General features: G+C 61.1%; 1 protein-coding gene across 1 annotated transcript in view; it reads left to right on the plus strand.

The window, feature by feature from the left end:
- Positions 1 to 5,934: 5,934 nt before the first annotated feature.
- The window catches only part of MYT1 (myelin transcription factor 1), a 35,028-nt gene continuing 15,424 nt past the window's right edge, over positions 5,935 to 25,538 (plus strand). Inside the window, exons 1-11 of the mRNA XM_065891828.1 lie at positions 5,935 to 5,989; positions 7,002 to 7,032; positions 12,439 to 12,501; positions 13,251 to 13,498; positions 14,978 to 15,742; positions 16,861 to 16,995; positions 17,465 to 17,555; positions 18,610 to 18,723; positions 21,840 to 22,054; positions 23,447 to 23,571; positions 24,090 to 24,344. Coding sequence (XP_065747900.1) covers positions 5,935 to 5,989; positions 7,002 to 7,032; positions 12,439 to 12,501; positions 13,251 to 13,498; positions 14,978 to 15,742; positions 16,861 to 16,995; positions 17,465 to 17,555; positions 18,610 to 18,723; positions 21,840 to 22,054; positions 23,447 to 23,571; positions 24,090 to 24,344 — 2,097 coding nt within the window. The remainder of the gene's footprint in view (positions 5,990 to 7,001; positions 7,033 to 12,438; positions 12,502 to 13,250; positions 13,499 to 14,977; positions 15,743 to 16,860; positions 16,996 to 17,464; positions 17,556 to 18,609; positions 18,724 to 21,839; positions 22,055 to 23,446; positions 23,572 to 24,089; positions 24,345 to 25,538) is intronic.

Raw genomic sequence — 25,538 nt, forward strand, 5'->3', positions numbered from 1 at the left:
CTCCCTCCTGCCACTGCAGCGGACGCTCCTGGCGAGGGGAGGAGGTGGCGCCAGCTGTGTCCTCTGACCTGCCTCCTTGGATGTGGCTAGATTTCTACCCCGAGAAGGTGGAAACGCCATTTATGCTGAAGTTGTAGACAGATGGATCCAGGCATGGCTGCTGTATCAGGGTGTCTATTATATAGTTATAATTTTAATGTAGGGGTTGGAGTGAGCCATGACCCCACGCTTGGAGATGCCAGGAGAGCCCCTCCCAAGATGCGTATTAAATAATGCTCCATGGGGTGTCCTTTCTACAGCCCAAGGAGAGGGCTGGTCTGTTCAGCTGCCAGTCGGTTGGACAACGGGTGGAGCGTCAGAGATTTTCAGACACCCAGTCAGACGTCCTCCAAGGGGGACACAGGCGTCACCGCCAGGAACCGGGGGTGCTGTGACAGCTGTCAGGAGGTGCAGGGGTGCGTGTGTGTGGTTTAGCCTCAGCCATCAGAGAATGGAGAGCAGGATGTATGCTGAGGATCCCGGAGACAGCAGGACTTCAGCATCTTCAAAGCTGCTCTGGGGTCTGCCCTGCTGTGGCTTGCGGGCTGGGCTGGGAGATGGCGAGTATTCTGCTGGAATGGCTGGTGGGAGACGGAGCAAGGAACGTACTTGAAAGCTGCTTGGAAATCCTTCAAGGGGGCGTCTCTCCAGAGGTAGGAGCACGGGTTTGTCCCAACGCTCTGCTCCCAGGCTGTGCGCACGGCGAGGGAATAAAACCAGCCCAGACTGTGCCCCTGCTCTGCCCTCCTCTCCCCACGTCACCGCTCCTTCTAGGCAGGCTGCCTGGTCCTGCGAGCCAGCAGACACTCCCCCTTCTTCGTCTGGGTCTTCCCGGAGGAAAAGGGACGCCATCACCCGAACACTCTTGTGCGTTTTAAAAGTCGTCCTAAGTCCATTCTAACCCCAGCTTTGCAAGCTGCTGCAACGCGTTCTAAGTAAGATGGGGCACTAGCCCGAGCTCCTGGACTTACTCCCGCAGCCCAGGGCCAGGGGGAGTCCTCTGTGGTCCCAGGGGCCCTGGACTCTCCAGCAGCTCGGGGCTCTGGTCTCTGCTCTGATGGCTCCTGGCCACCTTCCCAGCTCCAGGATCTCAGAGACATTTCAGATCGTCCCAGTTTGTCTGTCCCTCTGCCTGTTTGTCTGACCTTACACAGTATGCCCCGAGCAGTCAAAGAGGTCTCTGCAGGGAGACACTGACCTCAAAAACATGAATGATTGAGCTTATTTCAGATGGAGATGAGCAGGCCAGGGGGAGAGCGAGAGAGGGGGTGCAAGGAGGGAGGACGCAGGCCTGACCACTGAGAGGCGCTGGCCACCCAAGGGTGCACCTTCTCCACGGGGCAGGCGCACCCGCCCCCTGAGGCCCTCTTCCCTGAATGTCCTCAGGTCCTCTCTGATCCACGGGGCCTCCCCACTCCCACCCAGGCTCCCACGGCTGAGCAGCCCCTTCCTCTTGAGCTGCCCCCCGACGCCCTGACATCTCCCCTTCTCTGCAGTGAGGGACCTGCTGCCTCGGGTCCCATAGCTGGTGCTACTCAGGCCAGGGCAGCCCGCAGGGGCCGGAGCATCAGGCGACGTCCAGGGCTGCTCAGGGCCAGGCTCCAGCCTGGAGTCTGGTTTTCGTCTAGCCCTTAGCCATGGTGCAGAAGGGCAGGGACGTGGTATAGGGTGGAGAGGGGGGAAGCTCTTCAGCTGTGAAGGCCCCGGGAAGAACCAAGAAGGAAAGAGAATGAAAGAGAAACAGAGAGAGACATAGAGAGTCAGAGAGACGGAGACAGGGACAGCGGGAGAGAGTCGGAGAGAGAGGTTCAGAGAGACACATAGAGACAGACAGACGGAGGGAGGATGACTGAGCCAGAAAGAGAAACGGGGGAGGCACCCCTCCAGAAACCACCTGAACTTGGCAGGGGGTGGGCAGGCCTGGGTTCTGGGGGTAGAGCTGAAGGTCGGCACGAAGCCTGTTGGACCTCTGACTGGACATTCCTGGGGGAGAGTCCACCCTGTCCACTGTGTCACTGGCTGTGCGTCTGGACTCTGAGAGCCCTTCTCACAGCCACAGCCTAAGGAGCTACTGGTTTCAAGGTTGCTCTGCACGTTTGCTCTCTTGGTCCCCGAGTTTGTAAACATCCAACTCGGGGACCTCAGGTTTGGCAAGGGTGCCATGTGGAAGGGGCTGGTTTTGTAACAAGTCATTGTGAGAACCGTTTACATTTAAGAAGAGCTTACACGATTACCCTTGACTTTACTGAAAAATACAAAACAGCCAAGCATCGCCACCCCCGTGAGTGAGACCATCACGTGATACAACAAAGCAGGTTCAGAAGAAGGGCGAAGAGACCGTTCTCGCTGGTTAAGAGATGTGGTCAGGGACTTCCTTGGTGGCACAGTGCTTAGGAATCCGCCTGCCAATGCAGGGGACATGGGTTCGATCCCTGGTCCAGGAAGATCCCACATGCTTTGGAGCAACTTAAGCCCGTGCACCACAACTACTGAGCTGTACTCTAGAGCCCACGAGCCACAACCACTGAGCCCGCATGCCACAGCTACTGAATCTGTGCGCCTAGGGCCCGTGCTCCACAACGAGAGAAGCCACCGGGCTTCCCTGGTGGCGCAGTGGTTGAGAGTCCGCCTGCCGATGCAGGGGACGCAGGTTCGTGCCCCGGTCCGGGAAGATCCCACATGCCACGGAGCGGCTGGGCCCGTGAGCCATGGCCGCTGAGCCTGCGCGTCCGGAGCCTGTGCTCCGCGACGGGAGAGGCCACAACAGTGAGAGGCCCGCATACTGCAAAAAAAACAAAAACAAAAAGAGAAGGCACCACAGTGAGAAGCCCATGCACCGCAACGAAAAGTAGCCCCCACTCACAGCAACCGGAGAAACGCTTGCGGGCAGCAACAAAGACCCAATGCAGCCAAAAAATAAACAAACAAACAAACAAACAAATAATTAAAAAAAAGAGAGATGTGGCCAAATGGGGTGTGTTTGCATTTGTAAATTATTCTCCCATAGTTTTCCTGTTGAAGACAGAACGACTGAAATGTTAATTAGAGCGAAGAGCTGGTTCAGGGAGCCCAGGGCAACCGCAAGACAGGCCGCTGGTGGCGGAAGGCAGTGGGCATCACAGAAGCAGCGTGGACCAGTTCTTGAGAGATCGCTAGCCCCACGGGGGTGTGTTGAGGCCGGTAGGCCGGGATGGGGCCTTTCACCCTCCGGTGGGAGGTCACTCGACTACGTGTGGGCCTTTCAGAAACAGACTTGACTGGTTTGTGCTCGGAACAAGGGAAGAATTTCAAAAATAAATTAATGAAAAATTGGGAAGCGTCTCCCTGTCTTGGCCTGTCTTGCTGTGGCGGGGGCAGAAGGCGGGGCGGCCGGCAGGCTGAGCAGGGCTACCCATCCCCACGTGAGGCACCGGTGCTGAGGGTGGGAGGATGCAGAGAACCACCCTCAGAGAAGGAAAGCAGTAAAAAGCCAGCGGCGCTGGCTCAGAAATCAAGGTTTCCCTGCTTGCCCGTCGGTGGCGGCACCCGGCTCTCAGAAGCTCATTCTCGTATTGAAGAGCCATAACCCTAGTTCTTCCTCCCGTAGTTCAGTTTTTCCCCTTTGCACTTCAAAGCTCCGTGCACTGGAGAGAACTTCTCACTTATTGACCATTTGATGCAGGTAAATTGCAGATGGAAAGGTGCTTGGCAGGGTGAATGCCACAGCTGTCAGCTCTGCCAACAGGAGCTTGCAGTGCGCGAGCAGCGCCCGGACGCATCCTGCAACCCTCTCTATTCTGTGCTCTTTGAATAATTTATCTTCAGGAAATCCAAATTGCCAAGGCACGCTTTAACCTAGCAGAATGCTCGCCAATTTCCTTGGGAAAACTGACAAAAAAAAAAAAAAAAAGAGCTGTAGATTGCATTTCAGCTGAGAGCGGCCTGGCAATCAGACGCCTTGGCCCCTTTGTGCCACTGCATCGGAAGCCGCTGTGCTGGGCTCAGCGCAGACGACATTTGAAGACTCATAAATGTAATGAAGTCCCTTTGACACCTGCTCCTCTCTTCACTTTAAATGTGAGCCATTGGTCCATGGGGAACGCTGCTTTAAAAATAGGAATTATAGTAATTGTCTTCCGTGCTGTCGGGAGGCTGTAAACGCACAGCTCTCAGCTCTACCGCCTGGAGTCGACGGCTGCATAAATTACCCCAGGTTGTGATTTCCGTCCTTCACACAGCACATGAATCTCTGTGCGTTCATGCTGCCCGGGGTGGGGGGCTCACTTTGCAAGTTCTAGCTTACTAGCAGGGGAGTTAATGGGAGGGGTCCCTTGTCTTTCTTCCTGAGCGGGACCGTAGCTGCTTGTCCTGTGCTGGCCTCTGGGGACTGAAGCCCCTTCCCCGGCTGCTCCTTTCCCACTGGCTGGCTTTGCTCTGATGGCCTCTTGGGGGCCTGGGAAGTGGGGCTGCTCCCTCCCCCGCCCCCCACAGGGCACACCTGCTGGGAAGAGGGCCCCTTCTATCTCCCACTCCCTCCAGCCCAGACCCGGCTGGGGATCCCGTGTGATGACCTGTGCTCTGGGGCGTCCCTACCCTCCCAGGGCTCTGCCTCGTTCCCTGGAAGGATGTGGGCAGCATCCCCCATGGAAGTGGGTCTGAGGCAGAGAATGCGGGACAGGAGCTGATGGGCTCAGGCAGGGTAGCCATAGGATGTGCGGGGTCCCTGTCCCCCTCGAGGGCCTCCGCTCCCTCTCTCCTGGGGGAGTCAGCATCTCTGGGAGGGTGGCCTGTGTGTCGGGTCCAGGGGACGCCTCGGCCTGCGCTCCTACCAGCTCTCACCCCCGTCTGCTTCCCGCCTCCAGAGCCAGTGCTGTGACCACGGGCCCTTGGCATGTGGCTGGTCAAACTCAGAGGGGCTGTGAGTCCAGGAGATGTGCAGGACTTCTAAGATTAGCATAAACAAAATCCCGTTCGTAACTTTTCCTGTTGATGCTGTAGAAATGCTAATGCTTTGGAGAGATCGGACTAAGTAAAGTCTAGTATTAAAATCAATTTCACCCGCTTCTTTTTACACTTTTTTTTTTTTTTTTTCGGTACGTGGGCCTCCCACTGCCGTGGCCTCTCCCGTGGCGGAGCACAGGCTCCGGACGCACAGGCTCAGCGGCCATGGCTCACGGGCCCAGCCGCTCCGCGGCATGTGGGATCCTCCCGGACCGGGGCACGAACCCGTGTCCCCTGCATCGGCGGGCGGACTCTCAACCACTGCGCCACCAGGGAAGCCCTCTTTTTACACTTTTAATTAGAAAAAGTTATTAGAAGAGTTTAAATGAGTGGATGACCTGCACTGTCTTCCCCTGGGCAGCAGTGCCTGGAGGCCCCTGTGCTGCTGGAAGCACCCGCCCATCTCGTGTTGAGGGTGATCGGGTCCCCAAGCTCAGGCTGCTCCCTTGGCTCTCCGCGGGACAGCGCATGGGGGGTGGCGAAGCCCGCTCAGGTCCCAGGCACCTGTTTCTAACAAGACGACCCTCGAGTGCCGGGGTCACCAACTCCCAGGGGAAGCTGGGCTCTCAGCATGGCGGGGTCAGAGCCTGCGGTGAGTGGTGTCGCCAGGGGACCATGTGTTACGATACCCCGACGTTAATGAAGGCTTGGGGGCTGCAGCTTCCTCCTTGGATGTGAGCCTGGGGGCGTCAGGAGGGCCCAGAGCAGGAGATGAGGGACACTATGGGGCCAGTGGTCTCTGCCCCAAAGCACCTCCGCCTCACCTGCTCCTCGTGGGTTCGCGGTTCCTTGTCTCCTGTGTCAGCTTCACAGGCCCCGGCGAAGCTTGAGACAGAAAATGCCTGGAGGTGACGCTACAGACACAGGGTGGCTCTGCCGTCTTCCTGTTGACAGCGCAGTTGTTTTTACTTGCAGATGAGCTTAGAAAATGACGAGAAGAGAGCTCGTACGAGATCCAAGGCCCTCCGAGGTGAGTTCCCCCCTCCCCTCCCAGCAGGGTCTGGCCAGGGCCGTCCACAGCCTGCCTCTGGCCAAGAGTCCCAGGTCCTAAAGCTGTAAATGCCACCTCCCACAGCAGTTGTCCTTAGGAGGACGGAATCCCGCAGCAGTGCCTCGCCCCTGGGACGCTCCTCCCCTAAGCCGGGCACCTGGTGGCCTCAGGCTTCTTCAGCCTCAGGGTGCATTTGAGGGCCACGGCCACTGGGGGGCTTTTGGCCCAGATGCACCTGCTGGGGAGGAGAGGAGGTGGCAGCCCCAGCGCTGCAGAGTGGGGAAAGCAAAACCTGGTCAGACCTGTTCTGTTTGGGAAGGAGAGGCCGCCAGCCTCGCATCACCAGCCTCTCTGCCTTCCAGATTAGTCTTGGCGATGAGGGCACTGGGATGTTGCTGGGTTGAACTGGCACTGGGGTAGGGAGAGGGGCTGAGGCCCTGCTTGTTCTGCAGGCACCAAGTCCTGACACCCTGGCCAGCCTTGCCACCCCGACGCCACAGGGCACACACCGCTCCTGTGCGTGGGTGGCCCTCAAGGAGGGGCTGGACGCCCCGAGCTTCTCAAGTGTCTGCCAGTCAGACTAATGCAAGTTCTTGTCCCAGTGGCCCCATCACTGAGGGACCAGGTGCTTGGGCCACCTGTTCTCTTCTCCGGCCAGCTTTATCCTCTGGGTCCTCTTTCCAGCCAGAAGATGACTGCTCCCTGAGATTAGAGAAAGAGATGCTGTCCTAGGGAGCCTGTCTTAGCTGGGGCCTCTGTCCGACTCTGCAAAACCAGCAGCCACCGGGGCGGGGGGGGGGGGTCTGACATGAGCACCGGCTTGGAGGAGGCAGCTCCCTCTGTGAGACCCTGGAGGACATTCTAGGAGGGAAAAGCAGGGTTCAGGACGGGGGTCGCCCCCGCCCTTCAGTCGCTTGTGCTGTGGAGACACACGTGCCTTTTCAGTTCTGCTTCCCACATGAGTTTCCCTGTTTCTCTTTCTCTCACTCAGCTCCCCCAGAGCCCACAGGTGCCGACCTCAGGTAAGAAAGGCTTCCTGCCCGCACCCAGCATGGTGCACGCCTGTGACCCCGTTCGTCCTAAATGTTGCACTGGGGGCTTGGAGTTGAGCAACCGCGCCCGGGCCCCTGCTTTCCCTAACGAGGCTCCTTTCTGCCTGGCCTGTGTGCATCCATCTTCACCCTGCCTTGTCCTCTCCCGCCTTGTCCTGGCACCACCATGCAGCCAGCCTTGCCCAGTGGCACAGATGTGCTCACACCTTGTCACCCCTGGGACATGACTGTCACCATGGTCCTCAGCCGGCAGCAAGGTGCCGTCTGAGTGGCTCCTCGGCCAGAGGTGAGGGGACAGGCTGTCCCACGCCCGAGTCTTCCACTGACTTGAGGGCAGCAGTGGCTTATGTATCGGCTGAGCTCTGTGACTTTCCAGATTCCAGGCCGGCCTCACAGGGACGGGCATCCTGAACAGGAGGGAGGACAGACACACGGCAATTTCCTGGGTTGAAGCAGGAGGGGCCAGGCTTCCTCCCCAGAGGTCGACTTGCCCTCGCCTTCTGGCTTCCGTCCTGGGCTTGGCTAAAGGCTTTGTGTGTGTGTGGAGGGGAGGGGCTGGGGGAAGGCCAGAGAGAAAGGCACCCCAATGCTTACGGGCTGGGCTGCCCCAGCATCGCCCCACGTGGCCTTCGGACTGCAGGTCCTGCGGGCCTGGGCTCTTCCTGGGGCGTCCAGGGCCGGCCCCGGGGGCCATCTTGCCCAGGCAGAGCTCCAGTGAATGGTGTCCAGTGAGTGGCAAGGAAAGCAGCCTCTCGCATCCCCCCTTCCCGGGCGAGGGGTAGTGCCAGTGCGTCTGGCTCAGAACACTGGAGACGGACGGGAGGGCCCCCAGTGTGCCAGGTGGGCTCTGGGTGCCCCGTCTAATTTTTATAAGTTTCCTGTGAGATGGGGCCAGACTTGAACTGTGGCCGAGGTAACCTGCCTGAGGCTTGCTGGAGGGATGAAGGGGCTCCGAGCCCACCCTCCTGCCCCTGGGGCAGCTCTGGTGCTGAGTTCACCATGGTCCTGCTCTGCCTGTGCTGCGGGGTTGGGGGTGACGGCCACTCCCTGATGGACATTTCTGTGGGCTTCCAGACTCGAGGATGGAGACAAACAGAGCTTTCTAGTTACTGAGGGTGGGTGCTGTTATTTCGTGCTCCCTGTGCCCCAGCCTGGAACAGCTCTCTCCACCTAATTGCATGGTTCCAGGGCATAAGCCACTTCTACACTCTTAGGGGTGAAGATTCTCACTAGACAGTGAACACGTCTGGGGCTGGGACCATCTTATTCTTCACCAGATAGTGGTTGAGTGGATGGCTTCTTTTGCCAGTCAGGAAAATGAGAGGACCCCAGAACATCCCAGCATCTCTCCAACCTTTGAGGCTGTAACCTGGAGGCGGGAGGGGAAGCACGTGGGAGCGGCGCTCAGAGCCCCGCGCGTGCGGCGAGCCCTGCAGCGGCCGCACAGTGCAGGCCGATCTCAGGGATTCTCATGGAAGCACTGGCGGCTGCTGGTGCTTCCCCATTTGTGAAGTGGGGAAACTGAGGCTCGGAGGGTTAGAACTCACACAGCCGGAAGAGCTGAATCATACACCCTCCTGCTCAAAGGCCAGTCCTGGTCACAGGGCTGGAGGGTGAGGGGGGCACAGCAGACAAGCCAGGCCCCTGGAGTTGCATGGAGCACAGTGGTCAGCTCCCTGGAGGGTAGGGGCCTGCGGGTGGACCAGTGGAGGAGACCCCACGTGACGCTCAGAGGGGCCGCAGACCGCAGGGTGCGGAGCAGGTCTCCCGGGTGAGGTGCTGCTTCCCTTGGGCTATGTGACGTTCACCTGGGGACATCCTGGGGACAACGAGGGAGAGGAGGCTGGGCACAGGACTTGAGTTTTGGGAACAGATGAAGTAATGGAGGAGACTGGAAAGGCAAACCCAGAGGGCTAGGTTTCTCTTGAAACTTTGAAGCAAAAATGACCCAGAACAGATGTATTTTGAAATATTCTGAGAGCGGACTTGACCAGTGTAAGGAAGGGGATCGTGTGGGCATCTGGGATTTGTGCAGCATCATCGATCTTTTGGCCTCACCCTGTTTACATGGTAATGGTGAGGCCCGCATGCAGTCTGATGGAGAAACTGGGGAGAGATGCATTGACGTGTTCTAGCAACCATGTCCTCAGCAATTCTTCCCGTTTCCGAGAATCGATGCTTAGGGGAAAATCCACGTGGAACGTGCCACCCACGCCTGAGTTCGCAACCGTTCGCTGGCCACGAACCACCCGTGGGGCACGATCCCTGGGGCTCTGTGATTGTGCGCTCACCCCGCGGGAAGGGGCAGGTGCTGCAAGCCCGACTCCTGCCCCCAGCGCGTGGGGGGCTGTGGTTGGTCCCGGCGGGGCCTTCGCAGTGGGCGCCAGCGCAGGCAGAGCGACCCCGGAGCAGACGTGCCACTGGGATGTCAAAGGAACCCCTTCGGAATCACTTGACGGGAGGACGGGTCACAGGGAAGGTGTACCCGCAGGGCTCACTCTGGACGAGGGCCTTGCACCCTGTGGACCCAGAATCTGTGGCCCACCGCCCCCAGCGGCCCTTTCCCCATCTCAAGCAGAGACTCCGGGAGCCGCCTGCCGGCGAGTGGCGGTTGCTAGGAAATGAGCTGAGGAGCTGGTGGGCCTGGACCAAGCAGGACTCTCGGATGCCTCCTCCCACCCGGAGCCCCTTCAGCTCTTGCTCTGACTTGAAGCCGAGTCCCTGAGAGAAAACAAGCGGGTCTGGTGGCCTTTCCCTTTGTGCAGTGAAGAGCCAGCAGACTCCCCCTGCACCCCGCCCCCGGTCTCCATGGGGCCCATCTGCTGTCCGCGCTGTGGGAGGTGGCTTATGCAGGGAAGGTGGGCGCTGCCCTCTCTGCGGAAGGGAGTGGGTGGACCCCTCTTGGAGCATCCTTGGGGCGTCTCCCAGTCCCGGGAAGGATGCCCGTCTGCCACGCCCGCGCCCCAGTCCGCAGCCTGCCTGTCCTCACCTGAGGGCCTCCTCTTGAGCCACTGGCCAGCTCCTGCCAAGGCGACAGAAGGGAGTGGGGAGCCCTCTACCTGCCTCCACGGGGCCGGAGGGAAGCCAGTCGCTTCCAGGGGCTCCCGCTGGGGCACGGCTCCTCCCGGCCTCCGCCATGGCCTGAGAGCTGCTGTTTATGTCCAGATCCTCAGATCCCTCCGAGCCATCGCCAGGACCCCTCTCAGGCTGACGGCAGGCAGGCCCTCTGCCCACCTCCCTGTCTCTGCCACACTCAGGGCCATGCTGTGGAATCGGGGGAGGGCTTGGCCGGGTCTCCCTCTTCCTCCATGCTGGGGAGGGGCTCCAGAGGCCTGGAACCAGAGCTGGTGCCTCACCCTGCCCTCCGGCCCTGAGCACACAGAGGGCATCCTACCAGCACTGGGGGTGCCCATAGGGTGACCTGCTGGCACTGAGCCCCTGGGGCTCACTTTCAACGGGTACTCTCTCTGCTGGCACGTGGGGAGAAGGGGGTCTCCAGATTCCTCTCCCAGAGGGGCCCTTGGCAGCTCTGCACATGCGGCGCATGCCTGGCCCACTGCCCTTGGAGGGGCCGGCCCTCAGGGCTGGAGGCCAGGCGCTTCTGAACTGGTGGGCGGAGGTGTGCTCGGAGCAGGTGACGTGTTTGGGGGCAGTGCCAGTGCTACAGCAGCTGGCACCTAATTGCCTGACTGACTCAGTGATTAATCGACTAATTGGGACCTCAGCTTCAAATCCCCAATAACAAGGAGCTTTTGTGAAGAGTCTCAAAGCTAGTTCTTGAGAAAGTGACAGCAAGTGTGGGGCATAGATTTCAGAGTGAGAGGCCTCGGGCAGCAGCAAGTCCTGTCTGTCTGGAAAGGAAACCCACACAAAGTTCGCATGTTTCCCCCCCCATCCTCCCCCTTCCTCTCCCTCTCTCCTTTCCTCTCTTCTTTTAATTTTTTTTTTTTTTTTTTTTGTGGTACGCGAGCCTCTTTCTGTTGTGGCCTCTCCTGTTGCGGAGCACAGGCTCCGGACGCGCAGGCCTAGCCGCTCCACGGCACGTGGGATCTTCCCTGACCGGGGCATGAACCCGTGTCCCCTGCATCGGCAGGCGGACTCTCAACCACTGCGCCACCAGGGAAGCCCCCTCTCTTCTTTTAAACACCAGGAGACGAGCCACGGTGGCCTCATCACGGGGGGCTGCAGGGTGCGTCCCCCTCAGAGACCCCGGCTCCCGCAAGGGCCACCGTCGCGCTGGGGGGCGCGACCCTGCCTCCGCGGACTGTTCTGTTTCTTGCTGATCCGTCAGCGAGTGTGGCCTGCCGGCCGGTGGGACCCCACAGTCCTCTGTAGTCAGGTCCGTGATCAATCAGTGTGTCTGGACAGAGGTCCAGAGTGGTGCCCCTTTGTGAGACCCAGGAGCTCACTGGTGTCGGTGGGTCTGGGAGAGCCTGCTCGGAGGTGGGGGGCTCAGACCCCGTGACGACAGGGTTGTCCCTTCTTGGATGGGGGCATCTTGCGGTGATACCTCCCGGGAGGAGCTCGGGCTCCCCCTGTTACCACCACGGGTTCTCCGTCTCAAAAGCCCACAGGCCCCTCGCTGCCCTGGGGAGCTGATGATGGGGAAGTGGGTTGGGTGGTCTGTGCCTGTGACTGGACGTTTCCAGAGCTTCCCACCATCTGGTTCTGTGGGGAGGTAGACGACGGTGAAGCGAGAGGGACCCCTGGAACTGTAAGAGGCCGGGCTTCGCCCCACCGAGGTCTCACGCAGCTCCCGGGTCTTCGGCCCTCCTGGCTTCACCTCCCTTCGTGGGGAGCTGCGGTCACACCAGGCCGCAGGTTCTGGAGTGGGGTCTTTGCTGCCACCTGCAGCCGGGGTCCGGTGGCTTGGGTCAAAGCTGCACCTTTGCAGAGTTTTTCCTGCCGGGGGCGGTGTGCCAGCGAGGGGCACGCCTGGCAGGGCCTCGCAGCATCTTGAAGGCCCTGGAGGATCCCCGTGTTTGTGCTTTGCCCTTGGGCCAGCTTCAGGTGCTGGCTCTGGGGGCACCCCGGAGCTTCCTTGTTCCCAGCCCCCTGGAAGCCTGGTGGTGGTTTGCCTGCAGTGGGAAAGACTCACTGTGGAAAAAGGAAGTCGTCCAGCCTTGATTTCATACACACAGATCTTTAATTAAACACTCTTATAAAATTGTAATGAGCCATTCATTTATATAAATGGGGGTGAGTTATTTCATTAATTTTTTGCAAACTGCAAGCAGCCATTCTGAGATGAACTGTTTGGAGACAATCTTCTGCTTCCCCGGGTGAGGGTCTGGGGTGGGCCCCGAGATTCGGACCCTCTCCCCATGCCCCACGGGGCCCGCCCCCAGGTGACCACCCCTGCTTGTCTCCCCCCAGCTGTCCCACTCCCGGATGCACGGGCTCGGGACATATCCGGGGCAAGTACTCCAGGCACCGAAGGTAAGGAGGCTGGAGGGCCCTCAACAGGGTTCCTGGGAAAGAGGTTGGGCTGCTGGGGGTTGGAGCTCCTCTGCTGCTCTGGGACCCTTTGTGGATCTAGAACCTTCCACCCCTGCTCTTGGCTGCCGAGCTGCGGTGGCCTCCCACGTGACCCTCTTACTGGGAGGCCGAGCGCGGCTGTGGCATGCCTTTCCGGTGTCTCCCCTTTGGGGCTGCTGTGAGGCCGGAGGAGTCTGTGCGGGAGAGCCCAGAGCAGAGCCGGCACACGCTGGGTGGCTCTTCTCACTGCTGTCATCCCGGGGGTCTGCTGGGCCTCAGGGGCCCCCGACTGCGGTGCCAGGCTCAGGAGGTGGGTGAGGGTGTGAAGGGTCTGGAGGTGAAGGAGGAAGGGCCTGGGCACTCCCGACGACCTGCCTGGGGGGCGGTGGGCACGGAGCAGAGCAGCCTGGGCCGGCCCCCACCCCCGGCCATCCCAGGGGGGATGACTGTGGCGTGGACGGGGCCGTTGAGATTAGGCCTTCCCAGAGAAGCAGGAAGTGAAATTTAAAGCACAGTCAGGGCCTTTTTAGTGCGGACAATTACTGTAAAATTTTGAACACGTCAACCTGCCAGTCTTGAGTTTGGGGCTTTGGTGGAGGGGTGGTGATGAGATGCAAAGAGAAATATTCAGGACAGGGATAGCGCTGCAGAGGGTGAAGGCCGGGGGCCCGGGAGGTGCTGACGGGGTGGCCCGGCCTCCTCCCTCCCAGTTTACTGAGCTGCCCTCTGGCCAAGAAGAGGAAGCTGGGGGGCGCCGAGGCCGAGCACCTGGGGTCCAAACGGAAGGCACACCCCCTGAAGCTGGCTCTGGACGAGGGCTACGGCGTGGACAGCGACAGCAGCGAGGATGCCGAGGTGAAGGGCGCCTCTGTTTCTGATGAATCGGAAGGAACTGCGGAGGAGGACGAGGCCGGGGCGGCAGGACAGGAGGAGATTCTTCGCCCCGAGCCAGCTGAAGGTGCTTTGTTGATCTCTCTCCCCTGAATAAAGGCGCTTAGTGTGGGCTGGAGAATCGCAGCCTGTGAGCAGGCGGGGCTCCCGCGAGCGAGGGAGCCCTGCTGAGAACAAGCGCCTCTTGTCTGACGTTCGCAAGGCTTCCTGGGGAGGGGCTGGCGCTTGGGGCTCGGGGGGGTGCCCAGAGGCTCATCTGTATGTGAGCATTGTGGACCTGGATGTGTGTCTGTGTGTGTGAGAGACGGTCGGACAGATGGATGTGGCTGTGCGTCTGTGTGGCGGGGTCTCAGATAGACCCGCCCCACTCGGCCTCAGGAGAGCCACCTGCAGGAGGGGCAAGGGGTCTGCTTGGCATCAGGGGAGATGGTGCGGGTGTTCGGGGAAGCTGGGCGGGGCAGGGGGAACTGAGGGGGTCTCCCTGCCGGCACCTTCTTTCCTGCGGGGCCCCCAGCCCTGGGCAAACACTAGTGCGACGGTGGGACACGTCCATGTCCCGAGACCCTGGCTGACTGTAGGGTCCTGGGGATGTGGCTGAGGCCTGAGGCCCCAACCCCGCAACACCTCCAAGCTTCTGGCGCTCTCGCCTCTCAGGGCCTGAGGTGGATTTTTGTTCATTCTGCAGCCACTCCAGGGAGGGTCCTCATACCCGCCTCCCTCCTGGCGACCCGGCCCTGCTTGAGAGGGTGCAGGGCCAGGGGACTCTCGCTTGCTGGGTTTCTTATAAAGGAGGGAGTTTGGCGCTCAGGCATCGGCCCTGGCTCGGCCCCTCCTAGAGTGGGAGGACGTGGGCTGGCTGCTGCGCCCTGGGGGGTGGTCCTTGTCGTTGATCCCAGGGGGCCTGGGTGTGGTGAGCACCCGCTGCGTCTTAGCCCTGGCAATTAAAAGCCTTAAGCTTTAAAAACAGCTTTTGCTGTTTATCAGTTATGAAACAGTTTTTAAAAATCTGATCCATTCTTTTTCTTTTTTTGCGGTATGTGGGGCCTCTCACCGTTGTGGCCTCTCCCGTTGCGGAGCACAGGCTCCGGACGCGCAGGCTCAGCGGCCGTGGCTCACGGGCCCAGCCGCTCCGCGGCATGTGGGATCTTCCCGGACCGGGGCACGAACCCGTGTCCCCTGCATCGGCAGGCGGACTCTCAACCACTGCGCCACCAGGGAAGCCCTGATCCATTCTTTAAGCTCCATTTTATGAAATGTAGATTCGCCTGATTTAAGAAAGTACACATAACAGGGAGGACCGTTAATCACAAGTATCAGAGTAATTCTCAGCTTCAAAATACAGCGGTGGTTTCTCCCTCCACCTCCCAACATAAGTTTACTGTGACCTCCAGATCCGGGCAGAGGGGCTGACAAAAACGGCCACCCCGAGCCCATTTCTGGGGGTTTGGTGTCCCCCAGCGGCAGTGGGGCAGGCTGGAGGAGCCCCGCCTGGAGACCTATCCTCTATTCCCCGTGTGCCTCCCACGTGGTTTCTTGTTTTGTGCAGGAAGGAGCCCCATCAAGGCTCGTTTCGGATCCAATCCCATCAGCAGCCTCACGGGCTCCTCCAAGGGCAGCTACAGCAGCTATCAGGAGATCATTGCAACTTCTCTCCTAAATTTGGGCCAAATCGCTGAAGAGACACTGGTCGGGGAAGACTCGGGCCAGGGGGCCAAGCGGGGCGCCGGCATCGTGCGCCTGGTGCGGGAGGAGGCTGAGGAAGGAGCCACCAGCGACGAGGGGGAGAAGGATGTCTTCATCCAGCCAGAGGATGCAGAGGAAGCGATCGAAGTCACCAGTGAGCGCTCCCAGGAGCTGCGTCCCCAGTCCCTGGAGGGTGTGGCCAGCGAGGAGTCCAGCAAGCAGAGGGTGGCCCTGGGCACTGAGCGGGGGGAGGCCCCGCCTGATGCGATCTGCCAGGAGCAGGCTCCCCCCGCCCCCCGCCCGGAGGCCTCTGAGCCCCGGCACCCGGCGCCGCCCAGCCCCAGGCCCGCGTACTCCGTCCTCGTGGAAGTGCGCTCTGACGACAATGGGAAGGACGAGGACTCGAGGTCCCAGAAGTCCACAGTCACGGATGAGTCGGAGATGTACGACATGATGACCCGCGGGAACCTGGGCCTCCTGGAGCAGGCCATCGCCCTGAAGGCTGAGCAGGTGCGGGCTGTCCGCGAGCCGGGATGCCCACCTGCCGAGCAAGGCCCGCTGGGCCCGGGCGAGCCGGGGAAGGCGGCGAGGCCCCTGGACGCCGCCCGGAAGAGCTACTGCAGCAAAGGTAGGCCGGGCACCTGGCCCTGCCCCGCCCCCTCCCAGGGGTGCGCAGTCCCGGACCCACGGGCGAGTCCTGAGGTCTTTACGGGCTGGGGGGCACGGGCGGGGGGAGGTGGTGTGAGCCAGACAGGAGCCGCCTGTGGTCGGTGAGGCAGGTGGCCAGGCTGGGAGCACTGAGCAGTGCAGAGCAGGCCTGAGCCATGGAGGACAGTGGGACTGGTTCTCAGGGACCGACTGACGCTGAGGTGCAGACGCCGTACGAGCCCTGGACAGAGAGGCCAGCGACAGCGAGCGCAGGAAGGCAGTGCCCGGGAGAGGCTTGTGAGCCCCTTAGGGTGCCCCTGCCTGCCCGGTGGTCTGAGGACAACTTCCTCCCATTTAAACCACACACACAGAGCCCGCCAGGGCCCTGCCCTCCCTGGGGTGGGCTTTCTGAGGATGTCTGTCACTTCTGCATTGTGGCTTCCCTACCAAAGGGGACGGATGGCTCCGCTGGAAGTTTCCCTGGGACACTGGCTGTGCTCTGGGGACCGTGTGTGTCCTGAGAGGCATTCCCTTCTGCCTCTCAGGCATTCCCTTCACTGAAAGTGACCTCTCTGGGCCTGCAGAGGCTCTACGAGGTCAGTAACTGAGATTTGGGGTCAAATTTCTGCCCAGGCCTTTATTAGCTGCTTTGGGTAAGTGACTCAGCCCCTCGGTCCCCGTTACTGTCAAATACAAAGGACGTGTCCTGGCAGAGACCTTGTCACACGGCTTTACCTCTCTGTGCAGAGGCCTGGCTCCCAGCCCGAAGCCAGTGGCCCTCGCGTGACATTAGCAGGACAGGGCAGAAGGTGTCAGCCGCCATCCGGGGGGGTCCCCCCTAAAGCCCTGCGGGTCCTGCTGTTTGTGGCTTGCCGCAATCTGTGGGGAGCTTTTCCACGCGGACGGCCAGTGTGGACGGTCTCTGCAGGCTGCCCGTGCTGTCCGGCCACGGTCCCTTTTGGGCTCTTGGGCAGTCTGGTCACCCTCCTCTCTGGACAGCCAGAGTGAAGGACGGTGAGCTGCCCTTCCGCCTCCCTGCTCACCACCTCCCGCCCAGCTTCCCAGCTGCCCTCTGACGGATAGGCCTTGTGTGTTTAGATCCCTCAAGAGCTGAGAAGCGTGAGATCAAGTGTCCGACCCCAGGCTGCGACGGCACCGGCCACGTCACTGGGCTGTACCCGCACCACCGCAGCCTGTCTGGCTGCCCCCACAAGGACAGGATCCCCCCGGAGAGTGAGTAGCTCTGCACGGCTCAGGCCGCCTCTGGTGTTTGGATGGTGTCCACGTAGAGGAGTGGCCACCCAGGACCCTGTCCCTCTGGACTGGCACATCCAGAAGCCCAAACTTGGGCCCTACAAGCGTGGCGACGTGGAGCACGCCCAGTTATTCACCTTGAAATGGCAGCCTGGATCAGGGCCCCTGGAAACCGGCCACAGACACGGGCACACAGGAGGGGAGGCCGGGCCCTGGAGCTGGGGAGGGGCCGCTGTCTGTGTTCTGAGGGCTCAGGAGAAAAGCTGTCCTTGCTTCTAGGCGAGGGGCAGCAATCGTGACCGTTAAGTTTGTAAGGTTTCTGCCTCAGGGAGGCCAGGGTCGCGGTGAGAGGGGGCGGGCGTGGCCTGACTGAGCGGGGCCTGGGGCTCCTGCGCCCTCCGCGGCTGGTGGTGCTCACCGGCTCCCCCCCACCCATGTTGTCTTGCAGTATTGGCCATGCATGAGAACGTGCTCAAGTGCCCCACTCCTGGCTGCACAGGCCAGGGCCACGTGAATAGCAACCGTAACACGCACAGAAGGTACGGGGCTGGGCTGGGCTGGGCTGGGCTGGGCTGGGAATGGTGAGGGCCATGGAGGGGGGTGCCTGGGACATGGTCTCCCTGTGCGCTGCCCTTTGGGGTGAGTGCACGGTCAGGGCAGACCTTTGGCGGGAGCAGAGCAGTACCTGGAGGGGTGCTCACCTGTGCCACTGTGAGCGGGGGTCCCGAGAGACCAGAGGGCGGCTGGAGGAATGGACGCACGCAGCGCAGGGAGGCCTGCAGCCTGTGGGGAGAGCCAGGTAGAGACCCTGTCCTGCTGAGATTCGGGAAACCTCTGGACACTAGCTTTTGCTCAAGGCAGAACCTCAGCAGCCGGGGCCGAGCCTGGCTGCTCTGTAGGGGTGCTGAGAGCCTGGTGCCTGAGTTGTCTGCCGTCTTCTGGTGAGAGGTCGGCCCCGCCCTCGCCCCGAGCCATGGGTAGCTGCAGCCGTGGCGGGGCGTGAAGTGGCTCCGGCAAGTGACACTCAGCTGGAACGGCTGGCCAGAGTTTTTGAGGTCCGACCACTGAGGAGAGGCTAAATTCCCCAGCACTGCTGGGATGATGTCACCTCTCCTGGCTGATCGCAGTTTCTCAGCTCTGACAGTGGAAGCTGCACCTGTGGCGTCTCGGATTGGGTGCTCTCCTGGGCAGGACCTGTGCCCTCCTCGTGTGACCCTGGTAGACCATGTCCTCCAGGGTCAGCACCCAGCCCGTGGCCCGTGGGCTGATAGACTGTGAGCAGCTCTGGTTGGTGGTGAGGGGAGAGGAGGGAGGTGAGAGGCGGCCTGGGCCCCGCACCCACCCAGAGGAGGTGCCTTTGCTCAGAGCCTTGAAGAACTTCCGGGTGCGTTTTGTCTCTGTGTCGTTGGCTTAGAATTTCCAAAAACAGAAGCTGGCTGAGCAGCAGGTGCTTTGAGGGCTCGAGGACAGACCTGGGGAAAGGCCCCTCTATAGGCAAGGCAGCCTTCCCTGAGCTCCTGCTGGCGCCTGGCTCCCGGCTCGGATGGGTGGGGCCTGGAGGAGGGCTCAGCTGTCCTCCTGTCCTTTCTCTAGTTTGTCTGGGTGTCCCATTGCTGCTGCCGAAAAATTAGCCAAGTCTCATGAGAAGCAACAGCCGCCGACGGGAGACCCTTCCAAGAACGGCTCCAGTTCGGACCGGATCCTCAGGTAAGTGAGATGAGTCACAGACCGGGAGGCGTGTTTTCGACCTCGGGCCCACGCGCCTGACGTGCAGTGAGGCCGAGCTCAGAGTCTGGAGCGGAGAAGGTTTGTTACAAGAGCCGAGCCAGGAGGACGGGCGGCTCGTGCTCCGAAGACGCGACTCCCCGGTGGCTCTCAGGCAGGGTCTTTACGGCCAGCGTGAGGGGAGAGGGTCCAGGGTGGGTGATCAGCTCGTGGACCCTCTTCTGATCAGCCGATGGTGAGGGAATCTCAGCCTTACGGTTCCAAGCAGTCTGGGGTCCACGTGCTTGCGGTCAGCATGTCATCACCATCCTCCACCGGGTGGGGTCTTAGTTTCTGCGGAGTGACCCAGAGATACGTGTCAGGTTGTCCCCTCTGTCTCTTCAGGAGAAACCAGGAGCCCTGTGACTCTGTTGTCCTATTAACTGACTGAACCTGCTCTTTGGAACTGGGAGGGAAGGCCTAGGGGGCTTCAAGACTGTTTTTTTTTTTTTTTTTTCCTACAAACAAGAATCAGGGACGCGCAGGGGCTTTTTTTACCCGGGAAGGCCCTGCAGGGTCCCGCTAGGCTTCATGGGCTGCCTCCGCAAGTGCCCAGGGGGCTTCTCGCCCCTCCGCCGCTGTGTGTGCGTGTCCACGCTCGTGTGTATGTGCGCGTGTGTGCTGGTGTCTCCCAGGGGGGACTTGGAGGGTGGTTTCATGGGCCCCGACACCCGCGCGGCTGCCCCTGCCTCGCTGTCCCCGAGGGTGTCTGATGTCACCGCCTGGGATTGTTCAGGGATTTGTTTGTGGAGTCGCTGGTCCTGTTTGGAGAGAGTGGGTTGCGCCAGCCCAGGACCCCTGCTGTCTAGGGAGCCCTGGGAGCTGCTCACCCCAGGACAGACCGTGAACTGGGGAGCGGAGTGGGTGCCAGCGGCACCCTCCGGAGCGCCACTCGCCGTGACCCTTGAGGTGCCGTGTGTTTAGGTGCATATGCCCCCGTGTGTGCGTGCAGACACGGCTCATCAGTGAGGGGGCTTCTGAAAGACCCTTCAGAGCGAGTCTGCTTGGTGTGGCCTCACCCGCAGGCCCCTGTAGGTGCCACGAACAAGGCCAGAGGCTGAGGAGCCTTCCCAAGGCCACACGCTCCCCTGCAGGCTGCCTTCAGAATCTCCTCCCAGTGGGACCGGTTCTCTGGTGCCCACCGTGCTGGGGGACTCTCCCTCACCCCCGTGTCCTTGCTCAGCGGACTCCCTGCTCCCTCATCTCCGAGGAGCTAGAACTGACAGGTCGTCCCGTCTAGACTCTCTGCTCCACGTCTGTCTCCCGAAGGAGAGTGTGGGAGACCAGGGCCACCGTCCCCTGCACAGGCCCGGCGTCCGGCAGTCACGAGCATGGGCGATGGCACAGACCATGGCCTGGAGGTGGGCGGGCCACCTCCGTCACCCAGCTGTCCCTTCCCTGGCATGTGCCTGGCAGACCCTTTGCCTGAGCAGCGTGGCCTCCCACCTCGGCCTCAGGGTCACGTGCAAGCGGTCTCCGGGCTGGGCCTCGCCCTCCCGCACTGGGGCGCCCTGCACTCCAGTTGGCTTCTTTCAAGCGGGTGGCGCTCACGGTGGTGGAAACTGCTTCTTTCCTCCATCTTATTCCTGTTCCTCTGGCTTCTTGTCGGGTTTCTTGCCTTGATCCAAGTCACTGACAAAATGTCAAACTACCAGGCAGGTGAGGCTTGGCGAGGCCAGGGTGGGGGCCAAACAGCTGCCAAATGTGGGGGTTGTGCCCCGGGAACGTGACTCCGTTTGTTTGCCGGTAAAAGTGGGACGACAGCGTTATAGACTTCAGAGGTTTCTCACGAGGCTGGATGAGGCAGGGCCGCTTTGTTTCCGGGCCCTCGGTGAGGAGGCCAGATGGTGGCAGCTGTGGCCGCGGTGCAGAGCTTTCCATCCAGGCTCCACGTGCTCCGTGGAGAGGCCAGTACCCCCAGGGTGTGGGGCGAATCTCCGCAAAGCTCTGTGGGCGTCACGGACACTGAGTCTGCTGCTGGCGGAAGCCCCGGCTGAGGAAGCCACCAAAACGTGGCACAGACATTAAGTTTAGGACTCGTCTCCCCCCGGGGGTGCCTGAGCACTCACCGGCCACTTCTCCGATGCCACTGGCCGGTCCAGAGGGGCCCCCGCCCTTGCTGGGGAAGGAGAGCCGTCGGTTTCCCAAGGCCCTGCAGAGCCAGCCTTTCGTGGTTGCAGGGTCTTCCTGGCACCCGGCTCCTATTTTCGGGTCACACCTAGGTTCTCGTAGTGCCTGGCGCCCTGGGGGCCTCACCACTGGTTCCTCCTTAATTCCGCCCACCACCTTTTCCAGACTGAAGTCTCTGCGTGGCTCTCCCAGGCCTCCTCCGCTCTTCTCTCAGCTGACTGGAACACAGGCTCCTCCGCAGACCGGTATAGACCTTGTGGCCTTTCTGTGCCGGGCTGGTCTTCCTCCCGCCGTGGCTCCAGTGCTGTCAGGGCTGGTGTGTTCGCACCATCTCTTGTGCATTTAAAAATCTGAGCTCTTTCAGAGCTTCAGTAACAGTGGCTGAACGCTTGCAGCGTCCTTTCATGCGTGTCTTTAACCCTTGCAGCAGCCCCTCCAGGGGCATCTCAGGTGACTTTCAGCAGACGACCTGGAGGGCTAAGGGCTGAGTCGGCCGCCCTGAGGCTGATTCTCAGAACCTCCTTCATGTTCCCTCCAGGCACTCCAGCTCCCTCCCCTCTGGGGAATTGTTAGTTATTCCACCACCAGAATTCTGCCTCGGCTGCCTGCCGCCCTAAGGATGCTCCTCTAGGGCTCCCTGCAAAGGGCTCAGAAACCTGCTCTCCTCGTTCCCTCTGTTGACGCGGTCCGCAAGGGGACACGCACTGTTTTCTTCAAGGCTCCTAGTGCTTCGTCCCTGTGGCAATTCTTCCTGCACATCAGCCCCTGGGCACCCTGTAGTGGTGGATGTGAGGGAGGGCCTGCCTGGGTCGCTGTCCGCGCGGGTCTGAGGGATGGCTGGGCCAGGCCATGGCACGGGGCATTGGGATGAACAGCACAGGGTCCTTGCGTCCTGTCTTCCCGGTTCTCATCTCCGTCTCACACCCCAGGCCCATGTGCTTCGTGAAGCAGCTTGAGGTCCCTCCGTACGGAAGCTACCGGCCCAGCGTGGCCTCCACCACACCCAGGGCCAACCTGGCCAAGGAGCTGGAGAAGTTCTCTAAGGTCACCTTCGACTACGCAAGTTTTGACGCTCAGGTTTTTGGCAAGCGCATGCTTGCCCCAAAGATTCAGACCAGCGAAACCTCACCGAAAGCCTTTAAATGTAAGTTGGGGAAAGCTGCTCCCGGAGGTGTAGCGTCTGTGGGGCAGTGGAGGGGGAGCCCTCAGCAGCAGCGTGTCGGTCCTCTCCACCCTGGGGCCCCAAACGCCCCAGTCCCCCGTGGCGGCTTTCTCAGAGTCCGTGTCTCACCCACGTTGCTGCCCACACACTCACCATCAAACTGGATGTGTCTCCTCACTACACGTGAAGCAAACCCAGGTCCGTTGTGCCGTGCGTGTCCACAGACTTAACGACGTCGCTGCCGTGGTTCACCCTACGAGCGTGCCCTCCCCTGGCTGTCCGTCCCCAGCCAGTTTATTCCAGCTCAAGGGCTGGGGGTCTGGGAGGGTCAGACAACCGCTGTGCTGAGCCTGGGTACCCGACAGATGCTTCCTGCGCGGGGACCGTCTTGCTGGATACGATGCGCCATTTGTGACATCAGCAGCAAACTTTCCGGGTGCTCATCGCACTAACGACATTCATTCCGCCAAACCTTCCAGAACAAGCCTTCCTGGCTTTTTTTTGGGGGGGGAGGGGTCACTTATTGCGCTGATTTGTGAGTTGCAAGCCTGTTAGCCCTGGAAATACAAATAGAATGGAAAAGTGCCCCAGTGCACTTGAGATTGGAGCTGGCGGCCCCTGGTGGCTGTTGTCGGCCCCCAGAATTGGCAGTGATGAGTTTCCTACAGGTTAATGATACAATTACCACCTGGAGTGCGAGTGTCTCTCCGGCTTGTTAGGACGGGGGGCCTCGTGCCTTCCCGCAAGGCACCCACTTACACTGGGGCGCTGGAAATCTGCTGGCGATATCCTGATTACTCAGAAATCATACCTGAGGGTGACCTTATGGTTATAGCACAGTTACTAGAAAAGATAACGTTTGATGCCTTCCTGTGTCGTGTTTATTGGAACACTAATAATGTCATTCACCGAAGCTGTGGCTCTTGGCGGAGGGGGCGGGGGCGACACCGAAAGCAGCCTTTTGAGGCGTTGTGATAAACTTTTCCCACCTGAATGATATCCCAGACACTCCTCCTACTTGCAGACTTTAGTCTCTCAATGAGCATCACCGACTTGTTTGTTTGAAATATTGGGGGCGCTCGAACGTCTTCGGAGGCTTTGCCCTTTCTGCCCAAGTTAGGTCAAGATAGAAACGGCCTTCTCAATGCCCGACAGGGGTGAGGCTGCGGTGGGGCCAGGCTCCCGGCCCTGGCTGTGCCCTGTGTGCTTGCTCTCAGCCCCCCCGAAGTACCCCCCGCCCCCCACCCCATGTCTGCATGGCCGCCTCCCGTTCAGGTTGTATATCAGCCTGCTCTTGTTCCCTTTTTGCAGCCAAACCTTTCCCAAAGGCCTCTCCCCCAAGGCCCAGCCCCTGCACTTCGTCCTCTTCTACAGGCTTCGACTACGCCCACGACGCGGAGGCCGCACACATGGCCGCCACGGCCATCCTGAACCTCTCCACGCGCTGCTGGGAGATGCCCGAGAACCTCAGCACGAAGCCGCAGGACCTGCCCGGCAAGGTTGGTGTGTCCCCCCGCCAGGAGCCCCTGCTGAGGCAGAGAAGGGGGCTGGGATTTGCAGTCAGGGGCACGTGCTGCCTGCACGAAGGGGGCCCAGCAAACCCAGGGTCTACTAGGTGATTACCACTCTTTCCTCTTCTCCCTCCTGACCGTTGACCCTGCTGGGCAGAGACATCGGATGGGTCCCCTCCGAACTCCGTGCGCTGTGCCTAAGGGGGCCCAAGTGGCTGTGCACACGTGTGTTCCCATATCTCGCCGAGTCTAAGGGCCCTGCGCGTGTTTTTGGGCCCACGCGAGCTGCCGTGTCAAGGGTCTGGTTTTCCGGCGCTGGAAGCCTCAAGGCGGTGGGCAGAGCGTGGCCCACGTCAGCCTCAGGACGCTCTTCCCGCGTAGGCTCTTCTCTTCTTGCTCTCTTTGGAGGGAGACGCTGTCTGGGCTTCCGGTGAGCTGAGTAAGGGACCAGAGGCACGCGTGGGAAGGGGGGGGGGCCTGACACAGGCGTTGCCTCTGCGATGCAGGCCACGGACATCGCGGTGGACGAGAACGGAACCCTGGATTTGAGCATGCGCAGACACCGCAGGCGGGAGAACGCTTTCCCCGGCGGCGGCGGCCCCGGCGTGACCTCACCTGACGCCTCCCAGGGCCAGAGCATCACGGCCCCCAGCAGCTCCGTGACCTCGCCCCAGTCCAGCCACGCCTCCCGCCAGGACGAGTGGGACCGGCCCCTGGACTACACCAAGCCCAGCCGCCAGCGAGAGGAGGAACCTGAGGAGGTGGGTCCTGGGGTCCTGAGCTGGCAGAAGGTCGAGCAGGCGCTGGTGGTCAGTCTGCCTTACCCGAGGGCGGGTGTGAACGCACTTGCGCTCCAGGCAGAGCCTCCGTGCGTCCTGCCCCTTTCCACCCAGGGTCCTGCACCCTTTGGGCAGCTAAGCCCACCTTCTTGGAGGGATTTTCACCATTGGGCCAGTCTGTGGCCTTGTCCCCTCCGAGAGAGAGGTGGCCTTCTCACCTCTGCAGAATCAGTGTTCAGCACCAATGCGGTTCTCCGAGAGCACGGGGAGGAGAAGGGCTTTTGTTCAGACCCCACGGGGGATGATTCGGGAGTGGCTCCGAGTTCCTCGTTTCTGTGGGCCTCCCACCGACCTGCTGTGTCCAGATCAGGGACACCCTGAGCTCTGGCAGCAGCCTCTTCTCACTGTCACCAGGACACTTCAGGCGCCTGGCTCCCTGGACGGAGGCAGGAGAAAACTCCTGGACTCAGGAGACCCTTGGGTGGCCAGTGGCCAGAGTCCCAGGACAGTACTGCCTGGTGAAGGGCCGCACACCAGGCCGCTGTGTTGGAGTTGTAGTCTAGGGGCAGTGGGACATTCGCTTCCCAGTTACTCCACCCAGCTGAGATAGGGGCTGATGCAGGGCTTCTCCCCAAGGAGAAGAGCCTACCGAACAGCAGAGCCCTGCTCTGAGGGCTCAGACCAGGTGGCCTCTGCACAGTGTGGAGGCCTGTGGGTGCCCCCCCAGCCCTGCCCTCCTTGCCAGCCCCCACGCCCAGGAGGGCGAGGGGGGCAGGTCCCTGTGCAGGAGTACGGGGTGGTGAGGGCCCCTCTGAGAGCCCAGCCCCTCCGCAGTCCCACCCTCAGGGCCAGCTAGGGCCCCTCTCTCTGCAGGCTTCGCACGCAGCCCCACTTTACAGAGGGGCCGACTGAGCCTCAGGCCTAGGTCTTCTGCCTCGGTCACGTGGCTGCAACTCAATGTCTGGCCTCAGAAGAGGGACACCTCTTCAGGGGGAGCCCCCAGGGGCGGGAGGCTGGCTGAGGGCTCCTCCCTGGCTGGTGGGCCCCGCCTTCCTGTTCCTGTTCCGGGCCACCAGCGTGGTGTCCCCACGTCTGCTGTCACCCTGTTCGGTTCTGCCCCTCGGCCCCTCCTTCGGCTCCTTCCCTTTCCCTGCCCCTTTCTTTGACCCCCAGCTC

This window comes from Phocoena phocoena, chromosome 15, assembly GCF_963924675.1.
Source record: "Phocoena phocoena chromosome 15, mPhoPho1.1, whole genome shotgun sequence".
NCBI lineage: Eukaryota > Metazoa > Chordata > Mammalia > Artiodactyla > Phocoenidae > Phocoena > Phocoena phocoena.